A 20,317-nucleotide genomic window follows, 5' to 3' on the forward strand; every position below is an offset into this window, starting at 1 on the left:
TTAAGATTTAAAAATAAAATAATTCTATAATCCCACATAGAGATAGAAAATGTGTATCCAGAGATATGAAATGTCTCTGTAGTCTACTCTATACCTCTTCTTGTATATCAGTTCAGAAAGAAGTCGTTAAACATACAGATAGAAATAATACTTGTAGAAATATATTAATTTATTTTCTTTTACTTACTGTTTTATAACTTGCTTTCCATTTACCCTAAAAATATGTAAGGAACTTATTTCTACCTCAGGACCTACTTATGTACAATTTTCCCCCTTCACTTCTTTTTTAAATATGAACTAACTACTATTTAAGCTCCAAACCAAGATTCTATGGATGTCTTAGATAGCAATTTCCAAACATTGGGCAGTCACTGCCTGCATCAGAATCACATGAGTTGCCTTTAAAAGTATACCTTTTCATAAAATATTGTTTGAGAAAAGTAAGGGGGCTTGGGTTCATGGTAGCGATGCTTGATTGGCTACAATCCAGGCTTTTAAAAACAAAGACTCCTGTGTCCCAATGCTAGAGAATTTAATTCATTTAGACTGGAGAATTTTTTATTTTTTAAACAGCTTTAGCGAGGTATAAGTGACGTACAATATTTAAAGTGTACACTTTAGTATGTTTTTTTTTTAAAAAGATTTTATTGGGGAAGGGGAACAGGACTTTATTGGGGAACAGTGTATATTTCTAGGGCTTTTCCAAGTCAAGTTGTTGTCCTTTCAATCTTAGTTGTGGAGGGCGCAGCTCAGCTCCAGGTCCAGTTGCCGTTGTTAGTTGCAGGAGCTGAGCCCACTTTCCTTTGCGGGAGTCAAGGAATCCACCTGGCAGCCTTGTGGTTGAACGCCCACTGACCCATGTGGGAATTGAACCGGCAGCCTTCGGAGTTAGGAGCACAAAGCTCCAACCGCCTGAGCCACCGGGGCGGCCCCAATTTAGTATGTTTTGACATAGGTTTATGCACGTGAAACTATCAGCACAATCAAGACGATAAACATGTCATCCCCAAAAGTTTTCTCATACCCACTTTTAACACCCTCCTCTTCACCCTCTCCCTCCCCATCCCCAAGCAAGGACTGATCTGCTTTCCGTCGCTATAGGTGACTTTGCCTTTTCTAGAGCTTCTGTAAATGTAATCATACAGTGTATATTGTTTTTGTGTGGCTTGTCTCAGCATAATTATTTTGAGATTCATCCGTGTTATATGCATTAAGTAGTTCATTCCTTTTTGTTGCTGAGTGGTAAGAATTTATATTTTTAAGAAATTCTGCCCAGTAGATTCTTTCTGCCCAACCAGATTTGGGAACCACCAATCTGGGACATCACTGATGCTTTAGTATCCTTCCTCAGTTGTCTCAGGAACCCTGTCTGTTGGGAGTGCTGGAGTTCACCTGTCCCTGGGCTCATCAGTAAGGAACCAGGCAGGACCAGGTCTGAGGCTTTCAGCCCTTTGTAGTGACTGTAAGGCCCAATGTTAAGTTTCAGCGCCTCATTGCCAGAGTTTTCTATGGCTTAGATGAGGAGCATCTGGAATATGGGTAGTTTATGACATGCTGAAGAGTACACATTCACCTCTAAGGAATGTCCTGAAAGCTTCAGAAGTCCTTGACGTTCACAAATGTTCATTCAGGTCCCTGCTTTTCTCCTAGCCACATTTCTGTTTATGGTCACTTGTCTTCTTCGTATACTTTGTCACCAAAATACCCCTACCTTTTTGAGCATTTTTTACCTTCTTACCTAATGCACACTTTTTTTCCCCCCAAAAGGCCCAGTTTCTGTCACCTCAGGAGTTAGTGCACTTTTGCGTGGAGGATGACCGAGCTGAGTTGCAGGCAGATGTTGAGCGACCCACCAGCTTAGTGACCATTGGAGCCCCCGTGTGATGTGCCACATGCCACCATATCTCACCTTTCAGGGCCCTTTGGGGCTGTGGCAGCCGAGGCTGTGGGACTACCCTGTGGGGAGTTGTGGAGCGGTGTTACTTCACCCCTCTGTGTGGCAGGCCTCCACTGAGTGCTGGGTTTGCAGTTGAGCTGTGGGATCAGCTGCCATCCAGGCTTCTGCGCTTGTCCCAGTTCCTTTTATCCAGCAGCTGGCTGGGGTCAAAGGCTGCGGGCTGAGGTTCAGAGCACCTCTCTCGGGCCCTATTGTGGTTTTAGGTTCTAACCATATTGGAATGTGCCTCATAAACATTTCCGTAGACAAGATTCACTGTGGAAGGCAGTCCTGCCGTTAGCTCTTCTGCTCACTCTGTCACCCTCTTGTCAAGAAGCTAGTTGCTTTGTGCAGCTGTTTCATAGGCTTTTCTTGATTTTTCCCTCCTCTGGGTTGGCCAGGGGCTGCCACTCTGTCTGTCAAGGACACGCTGGTGCAGGCTGCCCTGGTACCTGCTGGGAAAGGCTTATGCTGAAGGTATTTGGGCGGGCGCTGGCAAACTGAGGGCCACAATTCAGGTGTGAAGTTTGGGGGTTCCCTTCGAGGTCATTTTATTCATAATACATTCAGAAGTTTACTTTTTTTGTTTAAATAATTAGCATTCCGTTTTTTAACAGTTCCAAAACCTAATTCTTTACTGGGCTTTAAATTTAGTTTACAAATCTTCCTGTTCTTTTTGTAAATCTGACAAGTGTGAGAAACCCCGAGCCAAGACTCTTGTTCCGATCTCTCCCGCCCTTGCGGGCCATGCTCAGAGCCCAGGTGCACTCACTCCTATTTGAAGAAGGCTGGTCCTCACATACCTTTGCAGTGTGGTTCAGAAATACTTGGAGTGCTATAAAAAATCCCGGTTCTTGGGCCTACCCATGACCTGCTGAGGATTCAAATTCCTGGAGGTGTGTCCCTGGAATCTGCATTGTAATAAGTTTTTCATGTGATTCTGATGTTCTCTATTGTTTGAAACCTACTGCTCAGAAACCAAAAACAAATGTACATTAGGTAGGTCCTTTAAAGCATTGTAAAAACACATTCAGTATAATTTTTATTTTATATGTAATACATGTTCCTTAAGAAATATAAAAATATATGTGAGTACAAAGAAAAAAAGCAAATCACCCATATGCCCACTATTATTATAATTTTGGTATGGTAAGCACGCTTAAAATTTTCTTTTACCCTCTTAGGTCATCTGACTGGGACTGACGTAAAACAGATTAACAGTAAAAAAGCATCTGAATTTTATTTACATGTGCATGGGAGGTCTCACAAGAAAAAAATGAAGACCCAAAGAAGTGACTAGGCCTAAGAGCTTAAATACTAAGTTGAACAAAGTGTAGCAATTGTGAGAAAGTAACTAAAATAAATCTGGGAGATTAAGAAAAATAAGAGGTTTTTTAAAATAAGGTCTTTTTGTACAGATTTCTTTCAGCCGCTCCTCTGTCTTTAGTGACAAGAAGGTTTCTTCCTCCTGGTGCAGGGATGGCTTCTTTCACAAGGGAATTTTATCTCCTGCTTTTACAAAGAAGGGCGGTCAGAGTACCCTCCTTGCATCTGCTGTTTTTCAAGTGTCATTAACTCAAAATAATCAGTTTGGCCAAAGCAGCATATATATATATTTTTTGGTATAATTGTTCCCAGTACAAAAGTTGGATCACACTACATGAATGTATCTTCCTTTTTTATTTAATTAAACAGCATTATATTTGTTAGATACAGGCTAAGTTGCTATATCAGAGATGCCAAAACATAGCCTCTAAATAAATAGATTTTCTTTCTCTTTCTCATGGTAAAATCCAGACATAAGTGGCCCAGAATTGTGTGTGTGTGTGTGTGTGTGTGTGTGTGTGTGTGTTTGTGTTTGTGATACAGTATTCTAGGAGGTTATACAGGTCACAGTTCCCTCCACACTGTTGAGCTGTGTCTCTGGCATGCTGTCCTCTTCTGCCTGGTTGAAGCTGGCTTGCCTCCATGTGTGTTCCAGCCCACATGAAGGAAGCACATAAGGGATATAGTTCCCACTCTGGCAGCATCAAAGCTTTAGGGATTCTATCAGTGAAAGAAAGAGGCCAGAATGGGCACTGGGGGCAATTACCACTCTCTGTCATAATCAAAAATACCTTTTTAGGTCAACAGCTAAATTTCAAAATATTTGTAACTGAGGACAGATTTTCTTTGCTTGAATTATTATTGTTATTATTTTTACTATGATAGCTTTTTTTTTTTAACAGTAAACCATCGTGGCACAAATATTCTTGAATTAGAGATCTGACCTTATGCATTAGGCAGATTATTTTCTTAGGATACAGTTGTAGAAGTAGACTTAGTAGTCAGAGGGTAGGCCTGTCTTTAAGACTTCTGATACGTATTGTACTTTAGAAAGATTGAAACTATTGACATTTTTATTACCATTCAATACCTAAAAGTAAGTTTTAAAATGTCACTTTAAATACTATCTATCCTAATATCCTAATATTATAAATATTTCCTCCTGATCTTTATCCACATAGGATTATCATATAAGTGTAAACATAGAGCTTGTTCACTTTCATTTTCTTTTTCCTGTTTAATATTATTTATAAACCGCTTTCTCTTTCTAGTTTATTATATTTATATTTACAAAAGTTGCAAACTTGTGTATATTTATGTAATATAATACACGAGTTGTGATCAAAAGGTATGGTGAGTGTTTAAATTAAAAAAATATATTACAGTAAAAGACACATTGCCATTAATCCCCCCTCAAAGTACTCCCCCTTGCTCCAAACACACTTATCCCATTGTTCTTGCCACTTTCTGAAGCAGTTCTGGAAGTCCTCTTTTGTGAGTATCTTTAGTTGTGCTGTCGTGGCTGCCTCGATGTCCTGAATCTATTCAAAACGTTTTCCTTTCATCGTCATTTTGACTTTGAGGGAAGAGCCAGAAGTTGCACGATGCCAGATGCGGTGAATGAGGTGGGTGAGGATGAACTGTAATGTATTTATTTGACAGAAATTGTTGTACCAGAAGTGATGGGTGACACGGAGCATTGTCATGATAGAGGATGAAGTAAAGACACTCACAAAAGAGAGTTCCAGAAAATGCTTCAGAAAGTGGCAAGAATGATTGAATAAGTGTGTTTGAAGCGAGGGGGAGTATTTTGGGGGGGATTAATGGCAGTGTGTCTTTTACTGTAATACATTTTTTATTTAAACATTCACCGTAGTTTTTGATCACACCTCATATTTAATCAAATATCTATTATTGGACTTTAGCTTATTTTCATGTTTTTGTTACTATAAATAATCATCTTCACATTTCCCTCCTTCTGAAATTCCCTTTCAAGTGGATAGTTTAAAGTCCTATGACTCTGGGCACAAATGTCAAGTTTAGAAGTTCAGTCTGAGCCCTAGGCAAGTTTTTCCTTTATATTCCATATTTACTCCAAGTATTTTATATAAATGCTGAAAGACGTATGTAAGAAAGTGATAAACTGTCTGTCTACAGTGGCAGAACAGCTTGCATTGATATATTTTCACTGACAGCTAGAGCTACAGCACAGATGCACTAACAGGTGCTATAAATCCTTATTTTGTTCTGCTTGTTAATATACCACAGATATTTAACATGTAATTTGCAAAGGCTAAAGCAGATGCTAAACATTTCTCCTGTAGAAATCGCCTCCAGTTTTCAATCCCACACTGTCTTTTATTACATCAAACAGTAGAAATTTATGCAATTAGTAAGAACTTAAACCTCACAGAAATAAAAAGAGGTTCTGATAAAATGTCTAGGATTTTCCTGTTTACCAGATGCCACCCTCTGGCCAAAGCTTGAACAGTTTCCAGTTCATTTTGCATGTCAATTTTGGATTTAATTCTTGACATATTTTTTTTAATTTGGGGATATAGAGAGGATATGAATTTGCATTGCTTCAAATTTTAAAAATAAGTGACTTTTTTGTTAATACTTTTAAATCCTACTGTTTAAATATGCATACATTTGCATTTCATATGTGATATTGTTTCATGGCTCTAGTATTTCCAACTAGTTAGAATTGTGCTGCTGTGCAGTACAATTGGTGATTATACTGATAACTGGTACTCAAGAAAAAGTGTTAAATCAACAAAATCATGAAAATATTAAATAATATAACTAGTCAAGTAGAGTGGATATCTAGAAAATATGGAGATTAGAGATATAAGCATATATAAATATATTAATCCGTATATAGCATATATAAATATGCAGTGATTAAATTAATAGATGTGTGAATATAAAATTAATGTTTGTATTTTAATATAAGTATGTTAATCCGTATAAATACCAGGGGTGCCAAAAAAGTACACATTTTAGGAGATGTTATCTATGTATTAGTTTTCAACGTTGAACTATGGTAGCAATGTACAGTATGACGTTCGCTGAAAAGATGGTCTTAATCAAATGAATGTTAGCGTCATTCATTGTATTACAATGTAATACAGTTTCTTCCTTTCTTAAAATGTGTATACATTTTTTTGGCACCCTTTGTATATATTAATCTACAGTATATGTTATATACTGTATATGTTATATATATACACATATATGTATATATATAAATATATTTCTTTCCCAAGTAAGATAGTTAACTCTTTGACAAAGTTTAAGATTTAAATTTCAGTTAAAAATGTACGCATAAAGTTTATCTAACAGGTATAGTCATTGATCTAGTATAATTCACAGCATGTGTGTACAGCTGCTTTATTATGTCATACAATAGATACTTTCCAATCATACAATGAGAAATTGAGTCATTTAGTAAAGGAGAGCAAAATAATGCTGTTTATTTTAAATCACAGTTTGCAAATGAAGAGTAAATCTGGGTGTTGGTGTAAAATTGATATCTGCGGATGTGGTTAACTAGATATCTGTGGTATTATCTCAAACATCTGTGTCAGGTAACTTTTTCGAAATGATCTTCTTTTTAGACTTTTAAATCGCAAAAGTTTCAAGCCTTTGACTGGGGAAGCAGTGCCAAGAATTATTTTCATTACAACCAGGTAAAGTTTTCAAAGTCTTTACAATTAAAATAGGCCCTGAAAAGTCATTGAGGAAGCCTGCCTGAGTTATCAGGCCTCTGGCTGGGCTCAGGTGCTGTGAAAATATTTGGGAGAGTTGACTCGACAGTGTCTCAATTCCAGAACAACCTAAGAGTTGCAGACTGGGCCTCCCCTTTCTGTCCTTTCCCTGGCTCTGTCTAACAACTGTCACTGTCATCCATCATTCATAGAGATCGGGAACACAGATTTTAAAGTCAGGCAAGCCCACCTAGGTGTGTTACCTGGTAGCTGGACGGCCTTGGCCAACTTACATTGCCTAAGCCCTTTCTCCCTTACACAATAAATTTACCATTTCTCTAGTGCAAAGTGCTCTAAAGTATGTGGCACTTTGCCTGTGTTTTTCTTAATTCTCACAATATCCCTGTGACATAGGTGGGATTATGCTTATTATTAAAGAGGAAGACACTGAGCCTCAGAGAACTTCTGTGATTTGTGTCACACCCCAGAGAGAGGGAAAGTAGGAGAGTATGGACTCTAAAGCCCCTTCCCAACCCCTCGATTCTGCTGCTCCGCCTGGGCTCCCTGGGAGGATGCCTTCCTCCCCAGGGATTAGACACTCGTCACTGTGGTAGCACAGGGTCCCAGCTCAGTAGCCAGCAGGACTAATCTTAGTATTCTTGCACTGTGAGTTAAGTTTCATTTTGTTCTGGTAACAGTAACTTGAAAAGTCAACTGAGAACGATGTTCAAAATACTGTCTTTTAGTCTTGGATCAAATTAACTAATGTTTAATGGAGAGTGTTGATTGTGTTTTTGTAAATTGAAACAACCACAACAGAGGTTTCTGTGGGTTTTTGTTATAGACTTACCCTCCCACTTACAATGTGAAAGACATGCTTGTGCCGACTGCTGTGTGGAGCGGGGATCAGGACTGGCTGGCGGACGTGAAGGACATCAGTATCTTACTGACCCAGATCACCAACTTGGTGTATCACGAGGCCATTCCTGAATGGGAGCATCTTGACTTTATTTGGGGCTTGGATGCCCCTTGGCGGCTCTATAACAAAATGGTGAATCTGATGAGGAAATACCAGTGAAAGCCAGACTGGAGAAATTTACTGTCAAGTCAGTAATTGAATGGTGTTCAAATTTATTGGCTTAAATTTCTCCGAAATACTTGTTTTTCTTTCTCAGGCCTTTTGTGTTTTTCTGTCTCAGAAAATTATGGCGTTGATGATGCCCAGCTATGGTTAGAAATTCACTTGCTTTTTTGTTTAATCACGGCCAAATATGAAGCTAGTGTCTCAACCATGTAAGTCTTTAAAAAATCTGACTGACTTGTGAAAGGTCATAACCATTCTGTTTATCCATACAATGTAAAACACACTATATTGCTTTTTTACCCCCACACAGGACACATTGATGTATGTGTGGCAATTTTTAAACTGTGTTGCTCATTGGTAAGTAGTCTGACACTGATTTGAGGAAAGCTTGGTAAATAAGCACCCAGTTCTCTCTTTGCCTTGCCAGGCTCTCCAGTGGAATAGCCTTGTATTAGGGATCCCAATGACCCTTTCTCGTCAGTGCTGAGTCAAATCCAGTGACACCCTAGCCATGCCAGTTATAAAGATTCTATAATGAATTTTATCCAATCTATCTGCGATCATTGTTATTTAACAAATGTTTAAATTGCTCAGATGACGTGTGGAATTCAAAAAGAAATTCCACTCATTAAAAACGAGGACTCTATTTTAAATAGCTTGAAGACTGATACAGCCAACCATTTATATTCACGAAGTCTTGTGTGGCAGGTCATAAAGCTACTTGTTTGAGAAGAAAAGTCCCGTGGAGAAGTGATACCACTATTTTTCCTGAAGTGAGTGTACTTTCGTAACCAGCTGCTGCAGCTCAGTGACAACGTGTGTGAAGCAAAAGCCATGAGGCTGCCCGTGAACAGTGTCCTAATTCATTTTTACACAAAAGAAATATGAATGTGAATGTTTTAAGATTAAAGCTCAGGGAATCGCTATGTTTTTCAGTTCTGTATGTGTCCATATTTGTAATACTCTTGATTTGCACTCCTGTGTCAGGAAGCCTATATTCACTTGCTTTTCTCACAGCATCCTTTCCTTGCAATACTGTCAGATGGACAGAATGACAGTTGATATGTTTTTCTGATAATAGTTACTTTAATTGCAATAATAAACGACACTTTGTATTAGCTAATATGTGGAGATAGCATAATACTACTTTGTAACATTTAAAAAGTCTTATTTAAACTTTTCAGTAAAACTCAGTGAGCTTCATAGGCTGGAAGGATTGTGTGTATGTGTGTGTTCTTTATTTAATAGTCACTCTCTACTTCCTTTCTCTTTTGGCAGGACTTACGCTTTTCTTTCTCATCTTACCCCCCCCATCATCCTTACTCCTTGTAACCCTCACTGATACCACCAGTGTATGTTTGATCTCCCATGGAGAACAGAGAGTGGTCTCAAACATAAGGAGGTTGGGGGATGTTTGGAGACACTGGCCTTGGACATTATCCTGCAGGGTCCACTGAGCGAGGCTGTGAGTGGTGAGTAAACAGTGTAATGAAAGGGTTAATCAGATTAACCCTATCTGCAGGTGGTGGCTGGTGTAGGCAGGACCATGGATTGAAGTACTGTCCATCCAACTCCCTCTTTGAGCAAACGAAACAATTGAAGCTGGCAGAAACAAGTCATGCTATAGGGCCCCCAAAACTTAGATATAGGGGTCTACAGTAATCTCTCTCACTACTTTGTGAGACTGAAGGCAGAAGATACATCTTACTCATTTCTGCATACCCAGAATCTAACACGAATATAGTCAGTAATTGTATGTGGACTGACAAAATGTGTGAGAAACGACGGACTTTTTGTCATTTATCTAAATGAAATCAGATGTACAGATAACATCTGGGAGGGTGTAAGGACTGAAATGGAATCTGCTTTTTCATAGCAACCATAGGAATGAATAAAATTGTACTAAATGCAAAGGACATACATCCACAGGAGGGTGCCACTCTCCTTGCTCGCCTTATGTCCCCCCAAAGAAAAAATACTTCTTTCTCCTTTGACCAAGGCAAACTGGTTTAGCCAACCAGGTACAAGATTCTTGGGTAGGTCCAGAAAGAAAGGGACACTGAGTGGGTATTTTTTTTTGCTGTTTTCCACCAGCACTGGGCAAGAGCTTGGGGAAAGAATGGGTCAGTGCCATAGGTGACTTGGTTTCTCTTGCTTTGGTTGCTACCATGGAGCCCCCCATAGATGCCCTTGAGAACTTGTCATTAAAGCTCCCACATAGTAGACCATGGAAATGATCAGGGGTTTCATTCTGTAGAGCCCACCTTTTATTGGAGTGTTTCTCTTTCACCTCCTTTCCAAGCTTTTCTCTGGGAATATTTCTTCAGTATGTGGGCCAGTCTAGAGGTAGAGACGTTGCATTGCTGTTCTTGCTAACGTTAGGTTACATTGTACGCTTGCCTTTGTTGGTGGCCTCTTGCTCCTGACATAGCTGCATAGGCTCTTTATATCATTTTTGATATCTTTATAACCTGGTCTGCATTACTGTAGGTTTGTTTCACTGTTGGCTGCGAGTGCTGAGCGAGGCTGGATCTTGTACCACAAGGAGTCCTATAACAAATTTGTAGGAGTTCTGACTCTGTTCTTTTCAATTGGGTTTGCTATGTGTTCTGTTAAGCAGATTGCAAAGATTTCCACAGACCTCTAGGGCAAGGAGTAGACTAGTTAATTTTCTACCAACTTGGAACTGGAAATCTTTGCCTGTTTACATGGGCAAAACTATCAAATGAAGTCACAACTGAGAACGAAGTTATTCTTTTCATTCACCACAAGAGGGCACTTTGGCTTTACTGCCAAACTTTTTCTTAAGGAGGCTTTTTGTAGTTCCTTCCTCTAGGAAAGGCAGAGAACTTTATTTCTCCTTTGAGGACTGACTGGTAAGATCAACCATGTCTGTGGTCATTTTTAGGATTATGTCTAACGCATTACATCTGAAAAATGTTCCCAAAGAATACCTGTGCCCAAATGTGACATGAAAATAAAGATTTGTCTAATTGAGTCGTCAGAACCTCAGACATAGGGGCGGAAGTAGAGATAGATGTCTTTAACCCTAGGCCTCACACTTACTAAGGAACAAAATGTAGACTATTCATATTATCTCCAAATAATGAGGATTATTCTGTGTTTGTGGGTATTAAAGGTCTTAATTTGTTCAATGTAAACATTTAAAGTACACTGTAAGTTTAACTCTCGTCATTTATTTTTTAATATATGGAGAGATTTTAAAACTGTGACCCCTGAAAGGCAACATCAGATTGCAGTAATTCTGATTTTGAAAAGTTTATAGTAATTCATTCAAGAGTATTTATTGAGTACTTATGATATTGTGCTAAGGGCAGATTTCAAGATCAATTCCAAACTAAGCAGAAAACGCTTTCTCTGCCCACATATTTTAGTAGTATTAACACAAATGCTTTGCATTTTACATTGTGCCATTTTACATGAAGCCTTCTCATGAGGCTTTGATCTTTACAACAACCCCTTTGTCAGGTGAGGCAAGCATTTTCTCTGTCTTGCAGGCAATGTCATGCCTTTTAATGGGGATAATTTTATATATTTTAAATATTTTAAGGACTTGGATGAGAGTTACAAAAATATCAGTAGAAGCACCTACATACATGTGACCCAGATGGATCAGAAATATAAAGTGTTTAAAACCAAATATGCTTCAGCATCTGTCAAAAAGGAGTCTCTTGGGGGAGCTAACAGCCCCCATATTCTTCCTCAGCTACCCCTGTTTTGGAGGGGTTGTTAATGTTTTCTGAGTCTTTTGCAAACTGCCCTATAAATGCAACTTCAATGCCCCATCCTAACTTCAGACTCCTGTAGAGACACCTACCTTGAAACTGACACTGACTATGTTCTGCTCTTTGTTTGGCTGGAACTTGCTATTTAATCCTAGCTAGTCTTGACTTCTCTGAGGCTGAGTCTTCATCTTTACAACGAGGAATTAGATTTTGATCTTTGAGATTACTCCACTCTCTCTGAATCTTACGTGTTATAGTTGTAAGACATTACTACATTTCTCATCTCTGATATCCAGGAATAATCGTTTTGGTTAGCTCTATGCCAAGACGTCTCACCTCATTTTGGAAAGAAACAATCATAAAGCTCACACAGAATCATAAAACAGATTATGTCATAGACAATGGGCTTTGCCAACTACATGATCCGTTTTTGGGGAAGGGGCAGTGTCCAAAGTCATTTGGTGAGTTGGTACCAATAACTTCGAGAGTGTGTTAAACATGTGTGAGACCTGGTTGTTGTACTCAGAAAAATGATTTGATCTCTGGGATAGCTAGAAAAGAAAGGATTCCTGTCCCCCAACCCTGACAGAAAGACCATGCCAAGATAATGATACACAGGAAGTCAAAGTCAACTGGAGAAGTACGAGAAATAGTGTGGCCAAAGTCCTAATATCAAATCAGTAAATGCCCCCTTTTACGGAAAACTACCCCAGTGGATATGTAGACCGAAACTATATAACCAGGGCAAAAAAAACCCAAAACCAGTTTTTTCAGTCTTGATTTAGATCCAATATCTTTTTTTTTTTTTAATTTCTATTGGGGAATACTGGGGAACAGTGTGTTTCTCCAGGGCCTATTGAACCAGCAATGTTGTTATTGAGAGCTCACGCTTTAACTAACTGAGCCATCTGGCCACCCTAGAGCCAATATCTTTTAAAATATGCATTGAGTCCACAAATTTCTTTTGAACACTTGTTATGTACAAGGTATAATGCTTGGCACTGTGAGGAAAAAATTCTAGAAGACAGACTTTGTGGCCTAAAAAGACCTATTCATCTAGCAATCCGTTATATAAATTTTGTGTAAATTAAAAGTGTTTAAAGGTGCACATTTGCCAATTTAAGAGATGACACCACTTTAGTCAAGACTAAAGAGGGTTCAATTTGATTTGGGTCCATTGAGTGATGCTGTTTTAGGTCACCCAACAACTTGTGCCAGCTTTTCAGTGTCCTCCATGACATGGAATGGACAACTGACGAGATTTTAACTGACCACTTGCCCCAAGATAGCTGCACTTGTACTGATACTTCTGAACAGAATTCATTTGTAAGCCTGAGAAAGTGAGCTTCGGTGGTCCTTTGGAGCACTGTGAAGGCCAAGAATGAAGGCTTAGTAAATGGTACATGATACATTCAATAGTGCGGTGTAACTAATTCTCAAATAAACTTTTTTTTTTAACTTTATATATTTATTATTATTATTTTTTAAATTTATTGGGGTGACAATTGTTAGTGAAATTACATAGACTTCAGGTGTACAATTCTGTATTACATCATCTATAAATCCCATTATGTGTTCACCACCCAGAGTCAGTTCTCCTTCCATCACCATATATTTGATCCCCCTTACCCTCATCTCCCACCCCCCACCCCCTTACCCTCTGGTAACCACTAAATTATTGTCTGTGTCTATGAGTTTTTGTTTCTCATTCATCTGTCTTGTTCTTTTTGGTTTATATACCACATATCAGTGAAATCATATGGTTCTCTGCTTTTTCTGTCTGACTTATTTCGCTTAGCATTATGCTCTCAAGAGCCATCCATGTTGTCACAAATGTTCCTATATCATCTTCTCTTACCGCCGAATAGTATTACATTGTGTATATATACTACAACTTCTTTATTCATTCATCTATCGAAGGACATTTTGGTTGTTGCCATGTCTTGGCTACCGTAAACAAAGCTGCAATGAACATTGGAGCACACGTGTCTTTATGTATAAATGTTTTCAGATTTTTGGGGTAGATACCCAGGAGAGGGATTGCTGGGTCATATGGTAATTCTATTCGTAATTTTTTGAGGAACCTCCACACTGCCTTCCATAGCGGCTGCACACCAGTCTGCATTCCCACCAACAGTGTATGAGGGTACCTTTTTCTCCACAGCCTCTCCAACACTTGTTACTATTTGTCTTGTTGATGATAGCCATCCTAACTGGGGTGAGGTGACATCTCATTATGGTTTTTATTTGTATTTCTCTGATGATTAGTGATGTTGAGCATTTTTTCATGTGTCTATTTGCCATTTGTATGTCCTCTTTAGAGAAATATCTCTTCAGGTCCTCTGCCCATTTTTCAATTGGGTTGTTTGTTTTTTTGTTGTTGAGTTTCATGAGTTCCTTGTATATTTTGGAAACTAACCCCTTATCAGAGGCACTGTTTGCAAAAATCTTCTCCCATTCAGTTGGTTACCTCTTTATTTTGTCGATTGTTTCTTTTGCTGTGCAGAAGCTTTTCAGTTTCATATAGTCCCATTCGTTTATTTTAGCTTTTACTTCCATTGCCTTTGGAGTCAAATTCATAAAATGCTCTTTGACTCTTTGAACCCAAGGTCCATAGGTTTAGTACCTATGTTTTCTTCTATGCAGTTTATTGTGTCAGGTCTTATGCTTAAGTCTTTGATCCAATTTGAATTAATTTTGGTACATGGTGACAGGTAGCAGTCCAGTTTCATTCTTTTGCATGTGGCTATCCAATTCTCCCAGCACCATTAATTGAAGAGGCTGTCTTTCCTCCATTGTATGAAATAAACTTTTTAAAAAATTTTTTAAATCATAAAAAAAAAAAAGCAAAGGAGAAGAAGCCCTTCCTCTTCTCTCTCAGATGCTACTTGGGCCATAGAAAGTTCAAGGGCAGGGTAATGTCGTCAGGAATGGGAAAGAAAAAAGTCCCTAGGTTGCACTGCAGGTGCATTGGAAAGATCACTGCAGGGGGGTAATATTGAAGAGGAGCCTAGGAAGGACAGGCTGTCTAATTGGAAGAAACCCAGCAGCAGGGAGGCCAGGGGCCTGCATCGTACCTATCTCCACTGCTGTCTGTATTTCCAAGACATTAGAAAATCCACCTTCTTTCGTTTTTTGCATCGGCTATCAAGAAGCTCAAAGCTCCTTTGAAACTTTATCTCCTCAAAACACAAGCAGAATATCAACAATCTTATGGCAGGTACACTGAGGTTCAAAAAAAAAAAGGCTGCAGTAGGGCCAGACGCTTGGGGTTCCAGAGAATGGGCACCTAAGGAATATCCATATTCCATCAGTAGCAGGTTAGGGACATGCACCACATAGAGGTTCTGAATTATGAATTGGCCTATTGTAGGTGTGTGTGTGTGTGTGTGTGTGTGTGTGTATTCCTGTATATACCATACATGTCCTATAATTATAAATATGTAATTACATATTAATTGGCCAATTATATATGTATAATATATACATATATATATAATATATACATATTAGGATATGTACATATCCTATGTATTATTACATTTCTAGGCCCATATAGTGGTCTATATTTTTGTTGTACTTATTCTTTCCTCGTAATATGTGGCTTTACGTCTTTTATTTCTCTTTCCATAATTTTATTTGACTTTAATTGCAAGCTTCCTCAGTTATTCTTTAGGTAAAATGTGGAGTGCAAATTTAAAATAGTATGTGTCTTATTTTGTATGTTTACCGTGTGCCAGGCTTTTACTGCTGTAAGATCACAGCAATAATAGTAATGCCCATTTCTTGGCAGTGTGGAGAACCCAGCTCTTCTAAGGACTGGGTGAAATTGCTTCCAGTAAAACACTTAGCTAATGCCTGGCAGACATTACATGGTAGCATTATTATTATTATTATTATTATTATTATTATTATTATTATTATTTCCCTATTTAATGCTCAAAATAGACTCATGAGGTGAGATAGCTACTACTATTATTTCCCTTCGGGTGTGGACAGATATGAAAATGCTGAACTTGAAGGAGTGAAGCGCTTGCTCCAACCTCATAGACAGAAAAGGCAAAACTAGGATTAGGATTGGTCCCTAGCTTCAAAGTTTTTGTCCAAAACTTCTGTCCTCTAGGAGTCCCTCGTGTCGTGTGTCAGCTACCCTGGTCAAACATGGGGATCTTTTTGTTGTTGGTTCTGAGGTCTTCCGTGAGCTCTGCTAGTACCGACTTCCTTATGCTTAGTACCCGGCGTCAACCCCAATTTGATGGCGGAGAAAGGCAGGGATGGGGTCGGTCTCGCAGTATGACTCTCTACGCCTGGAATGGTTTGGAGGAAAGGGGGGCAAGGACAAGGGGCAAATTGGCGCAGCGAAGCCAGCGGAGGGAAAGTCAGGGTAGGCGGGACATCATCTCAACCAACAGCCTCTGTGAGGCTTCAGGAACACTTAAATATTCCCTTGAGAAACAAAGTGGGTGCTTTACAGATTTCATTGTTTCCATCCCCAAATTGAGATGCAGGGTCTTTTTAGCCAGGGCTAGACGCTGGATGTTAAACCCAGCACCTTTTTTTTTTTTTTTTTGGAAAGTGAAGCTTAACAGTCGCGGTCCCCTCTTTCACCGTGACGTCTCCCCCTTCCCTTCGCTGGTCTGCGCACTGGAGGCGCCACGCGTAAGGACGACCCAACCGCCGGGGTTTGCTGACTCCTCCGCGTGAGTCTACACGCGGTGGGATTTGGAGATTGCCGGGAGCCGGCGGGGATAGATCGCCGGAGACTGGAACTGGAGGACGTTCCCGTCCCGCCACCAGGTCTTGTCTGATTTCCTGCATTGATCGCCGCCGCGCGCAGCTGGAGACCTGCGATTCCCTTCAGAAAGGATAGTTTGCAGCTCACTCTGCTGGGTAGATCGATACTGGGTGTGCAGACAGAAAAGATCCGAAACACAGAAGGCACGCCACTTTAAAAAGTTTTTAAAAATGCAGTTATACTTGCGTCTTTATGAAAACATATAGACGCAATTATATGTATGCATTCAAAAATACAAGTAATCGTGCCCTGATTGCAAAGGAGCTCTTTCTGGTGGTGATGGAAATATTTCCTATCTTGTTTGAGGGTGGAAGTGACACAGATGAACTGAATTGTCAAAACTCGTAGAAACTACACTGAGGATCTGTGCATTGGTTGTACCGTGTATGAATGGTACAATTTAAAAAATCAGAACATAATTCTGCACGCATTTGAAAAGTTACTAAGTGTCATTGCATAGTGCATGTGTAAAAGCAGCTGCAGGTATGTATTTTAGCAACTAAGCGCAACTCTGTGTGGTGACATATTTATGCAAGCTTCGAGTAGCCAGTAAAAGGAGCGAAAAGGCGGCTGATGTCATTTGGGGCGGGGCCTAAGTCCTAAGAAAAGTCCGTGGGACCCGAGCAGCAGCCGCCGCCTGACGCAGACTCATCATGAGCGGCCGCAACACCTCTGAGCTCCAGATTCTTTGTAGCTCGGGCCAGCTGTTCCTGCAGCCCCTCTGGGACCGCCTGAGGACCCGGGAGGCGCTCACCCAGTCGCCCTTCTTCCCGGCCATCTTTTCCATCACCACCTACTTGGGCTTCTGCCTGCCCTTCGTGGTGCTGGACCTCCTGTGCCCCTGGGTGCCCGCGCTGCGGCGCTACAAAATCCACTCCAACTTCTGGCCCACGGCGCGGCAGCTGCTGCCCTGCCTGGGGCAGACGCTCTACCAGCACCTGGTGTTCGTGGTCCCGGTGACACTGCTGCACTGGGCCCGCGGCCCAGCCCTCCTGCCCGCTGAAGCCCCGGAGCTGCGCCAGCTGGTGTGCCACGTCGTGTGCTGCCTGTTGCTCTTCGATGCCGAGTTCTTCTTGTGGCACGTGCTGCACCACAAGGTGCCCTGGCTGTACCGGACCTTCCACAAGAAGCACCACGAGAACTCGCCCTCGTTCGCGCTGGCCACGCAGTACATGGGCGTCTGGGAGCTGTTTTCCTTGGGCTTCTTTGACATGCTGAACGTCATACTGCTGGAGTGCCACCCGCTCACCGTCCTGGTCTTCCACGTGTTCAACATTTGGCTGTCGGTGGAGGATCACTCGGGCTATGACTTCCCCTGGTCCACGCACAGACTGGTACCTTTCGGGTGGTATGGGGGCGTGGCCCACCATGACTTGCATCACTCTCAGTTTAACTGCAACTTCGCCCCTTATTTCACACACTGGGACAAAATGTTGGGAACTCTGCGGTCTGCTCAAGCCAAGTAACACACACCCCTGCCCGTGTGGTGGTGTGGCTGCCGTGGGCAGTGGGTGCTGCTCACACTCAGGACTGTTGTGCGTTTCACACTTGAATCAGGAGAAACACACCAGAGCTTTTTTTTTTTGTTTTATTTTTTTTAGTAAGTAATTTATTACCTAATGGAAATTTATAAAATTTGATGTATTTTTGCAACCTGATAAACTAATTTATATAATGTGTGTATTTTTGGTGTCAGATTCTAGCTCACTTCTGTAGCCTTGATTCCTGGATATAGACACTCACAACGGGTGTATTTAAGTCATCTCTAGAAGGTTTTGTCTGTAGGACAAGGAATTTCCTAAAATGACATATTTTTAATGGAGAATCTGATCTCTGACTCTATAAACAATGAAGCATGTTCCCGCTGGACAGTAACTAAGATTATTGTATATTTTCTATTTTTTCATAGAACTGTATATTTATATTGACAGAAATGTGATTAGTACTTAAAAAACAAACAACTTAAACAAGTACTGGCTTCTGTTTCACTGGCATTTTGCCTGCAAAAAACTAAAATGCGAAGAGGGAGCTGGGATAGCAGGTATCATTCAGAGCCTCCATCAGCCTTACCATGAAAAGAGACAAATCTGGAGTTGGTGTTTTGGGATAGGGGTGGAGGAATAGCAGGAGAGAAGTAGGCAGGAGAAGGGGTGTATTGATAGCTTTGGTCTAGAGATTTCACAAAGGAAAAAACACTATTCTGTATGTATTTCAGCTGATTTCGGCATAACAGGCAATTGAAAGAATTGCTCTGCAAAGTTTTAGAGAGATTAACACTGAGCAACTATTTGATTATTTGTGGGGAGGATGGTGTTAGGGGATGAATAGAATTTATGGAGTACCTTGCTTTGTAAAACTGGTGAGTCAAGTATGTGTGTTTCTGAGTATTGTCCCCCTTTCAATTAAGCCATTTAGTATAAATGGCCCCCATACACATCTCCTCTATAATCTGGGAGTTTTGTCTATTCACTTTTCTTAAGCAAGACAAACATGTAAACTGCATATCCCTTTCTCAAAGAAGAAAAGTAAAACGTGACCCTAGACCCGTGGTTCCTCATCTATAAAAGGAGATTGCATCTTAGATGTTCTTAAAGATTACTTGTGACAGTAAATGTCCCTAGTACTGACTGCACACCTGTCACCCATCACGTACCCCATCCAGTGGCTGCCTAATTGTCTTAGTTTTATCTTTGTAACCAAGTTAGATAGGGTGAAATTAAAAATTAAGACAATTTAGACAGAAAGTATAAAGAATGGCAGCTTTGTATGTAATTCTAGGCTCATTATACACGAATCACACTATCTTGTTTAAAAGTGAAAAACCCATCTAAAGACCTGGTCTCCAGAGTCTGCCAAATCAAACTCCTGAGAAATGTGTTCAGGCCTTTCAAATCTTTGGCAAAATGCAATCGGAATGCCTGGCTGCTCACAGGCATTTTCTCACATTTCCTCCCAATGTGTGTGCTCTCTTTGCTCCTTCCCTGAAGTTATCTCCCCCTCTGTGCATAGCAAGACCATGCTGGGACTGAAAGGTTATTCCAAGGTATAAAAGCGAAATCCACACAAACAGGTGGTGAGACACAAAGGGGGAATGCGGCATTGGAGATAATATATCAATATCATGGTCAACATGCTGAATGGAGAAAGAAAAGAAAGATGAACAGGCAGGTATGGAATATATGACACAAATACTGGTCGTTTTGAACAGCACCAGGCACCCCAAAGCAATAGACAACAGAGCACAGCTCATTCTCCAAGAATTGAAAACGGGTGTCGTATTGCCTCACTGTGTAGGGAATTTTGCATTTGGGACAAATTGTACACATGAAAGTCATTTGGGTTTAGAAAGACTTTCACAAAGTCAGATGTCTTATTAGTTTTTAAAATCTTGGGAGGTGGAAGTGGGGGAGTGGCGAGGATGAGCAATTTTTCAGATAGTTTGAGAGAATAATAATAATAATGATAATGATAATAATAATAATGAAATTGTTCACATTTTCATGCACTTCTCTCTTTTTTTTTGTTTACAAAAATCTGCCCAATTTATTTCTTTTTTTAAAAAAGAAACTTCCCCTCAACCCCTCACAAGAGGGTCTGCTTTTTAAAAAATTTTTTTATTAGTTTCAGGTATACAAAACAACATAATGATTACACATTTACACCCCTCACAAAGTGATAACCCCACCAAGTCTCCTACCCCTCTGACACTGTACATAGCTA

At 40.1% G+C, this 20,317-nt stretch overlaps 2 protein-coding genes across 2 annotated transcripts in view; both read left to right on the forward strand.

Annotated features, from left to right (window-relative positions):
* The window catches only part of LIPA (lipase A, lysosomal acid type), a 35,034-nt gene extending 25,853 nt beyond the window's left edge, over nt 1-9,181 (forward strand). The window contains exons 9-10 of the mRNA XM_033130521.1: nt 6,883-6,954; nt 7,817-9,181. Of these exons, the coding sequence (XP_032986412.1) occupies nt 6,883-6,954; nt 7,817-8,050 (306 nt within the window). The 3' untranslated portion in view covers nt 8,051-9,181. The remainder of the gene's footprint in view (nt 1-6,882; nt 6,955-7,816) is intronic.
* Nucleotides 9,182-16,594: 7,413 nt separating this feature from the next.
* Nucleotides 16,595-19,439, forward strand: CH25H (cholesterol 25-hydroxylase). Its single transcript, XM_033130523.1, has one exon. It carries the CDS (start codon nt 17,251-17,253, stop codon nt 18,061-18,063), a length of 813 nt encoding a protein of 270 aa, XP_032986414.1. The 5' UTR covers nt 16,595-17,250; the 3' UTR covers nt 18,064-19,439.
* Nucleotides 19,440-20,317: the final 878 nt, after the last annotated feature.

This window comes from Rhinolophus ferrumequinum, chromosome 16 (genome assembly GCF_004115265.2).
Source record: "Rhinolophus ferrumequinum isolate MPI-CBG mRhiFer1 chromosome 16, mRhiFer1_v1.p, whole genome shotgun sequence".
NCBI classification, from domain to species: Eukaryota; Metazoa; Chordata; class Mammalia; order Chiroptera; family Rhinolophidae; genus Rhinolophus; species Rhinolophus ferrumequinum.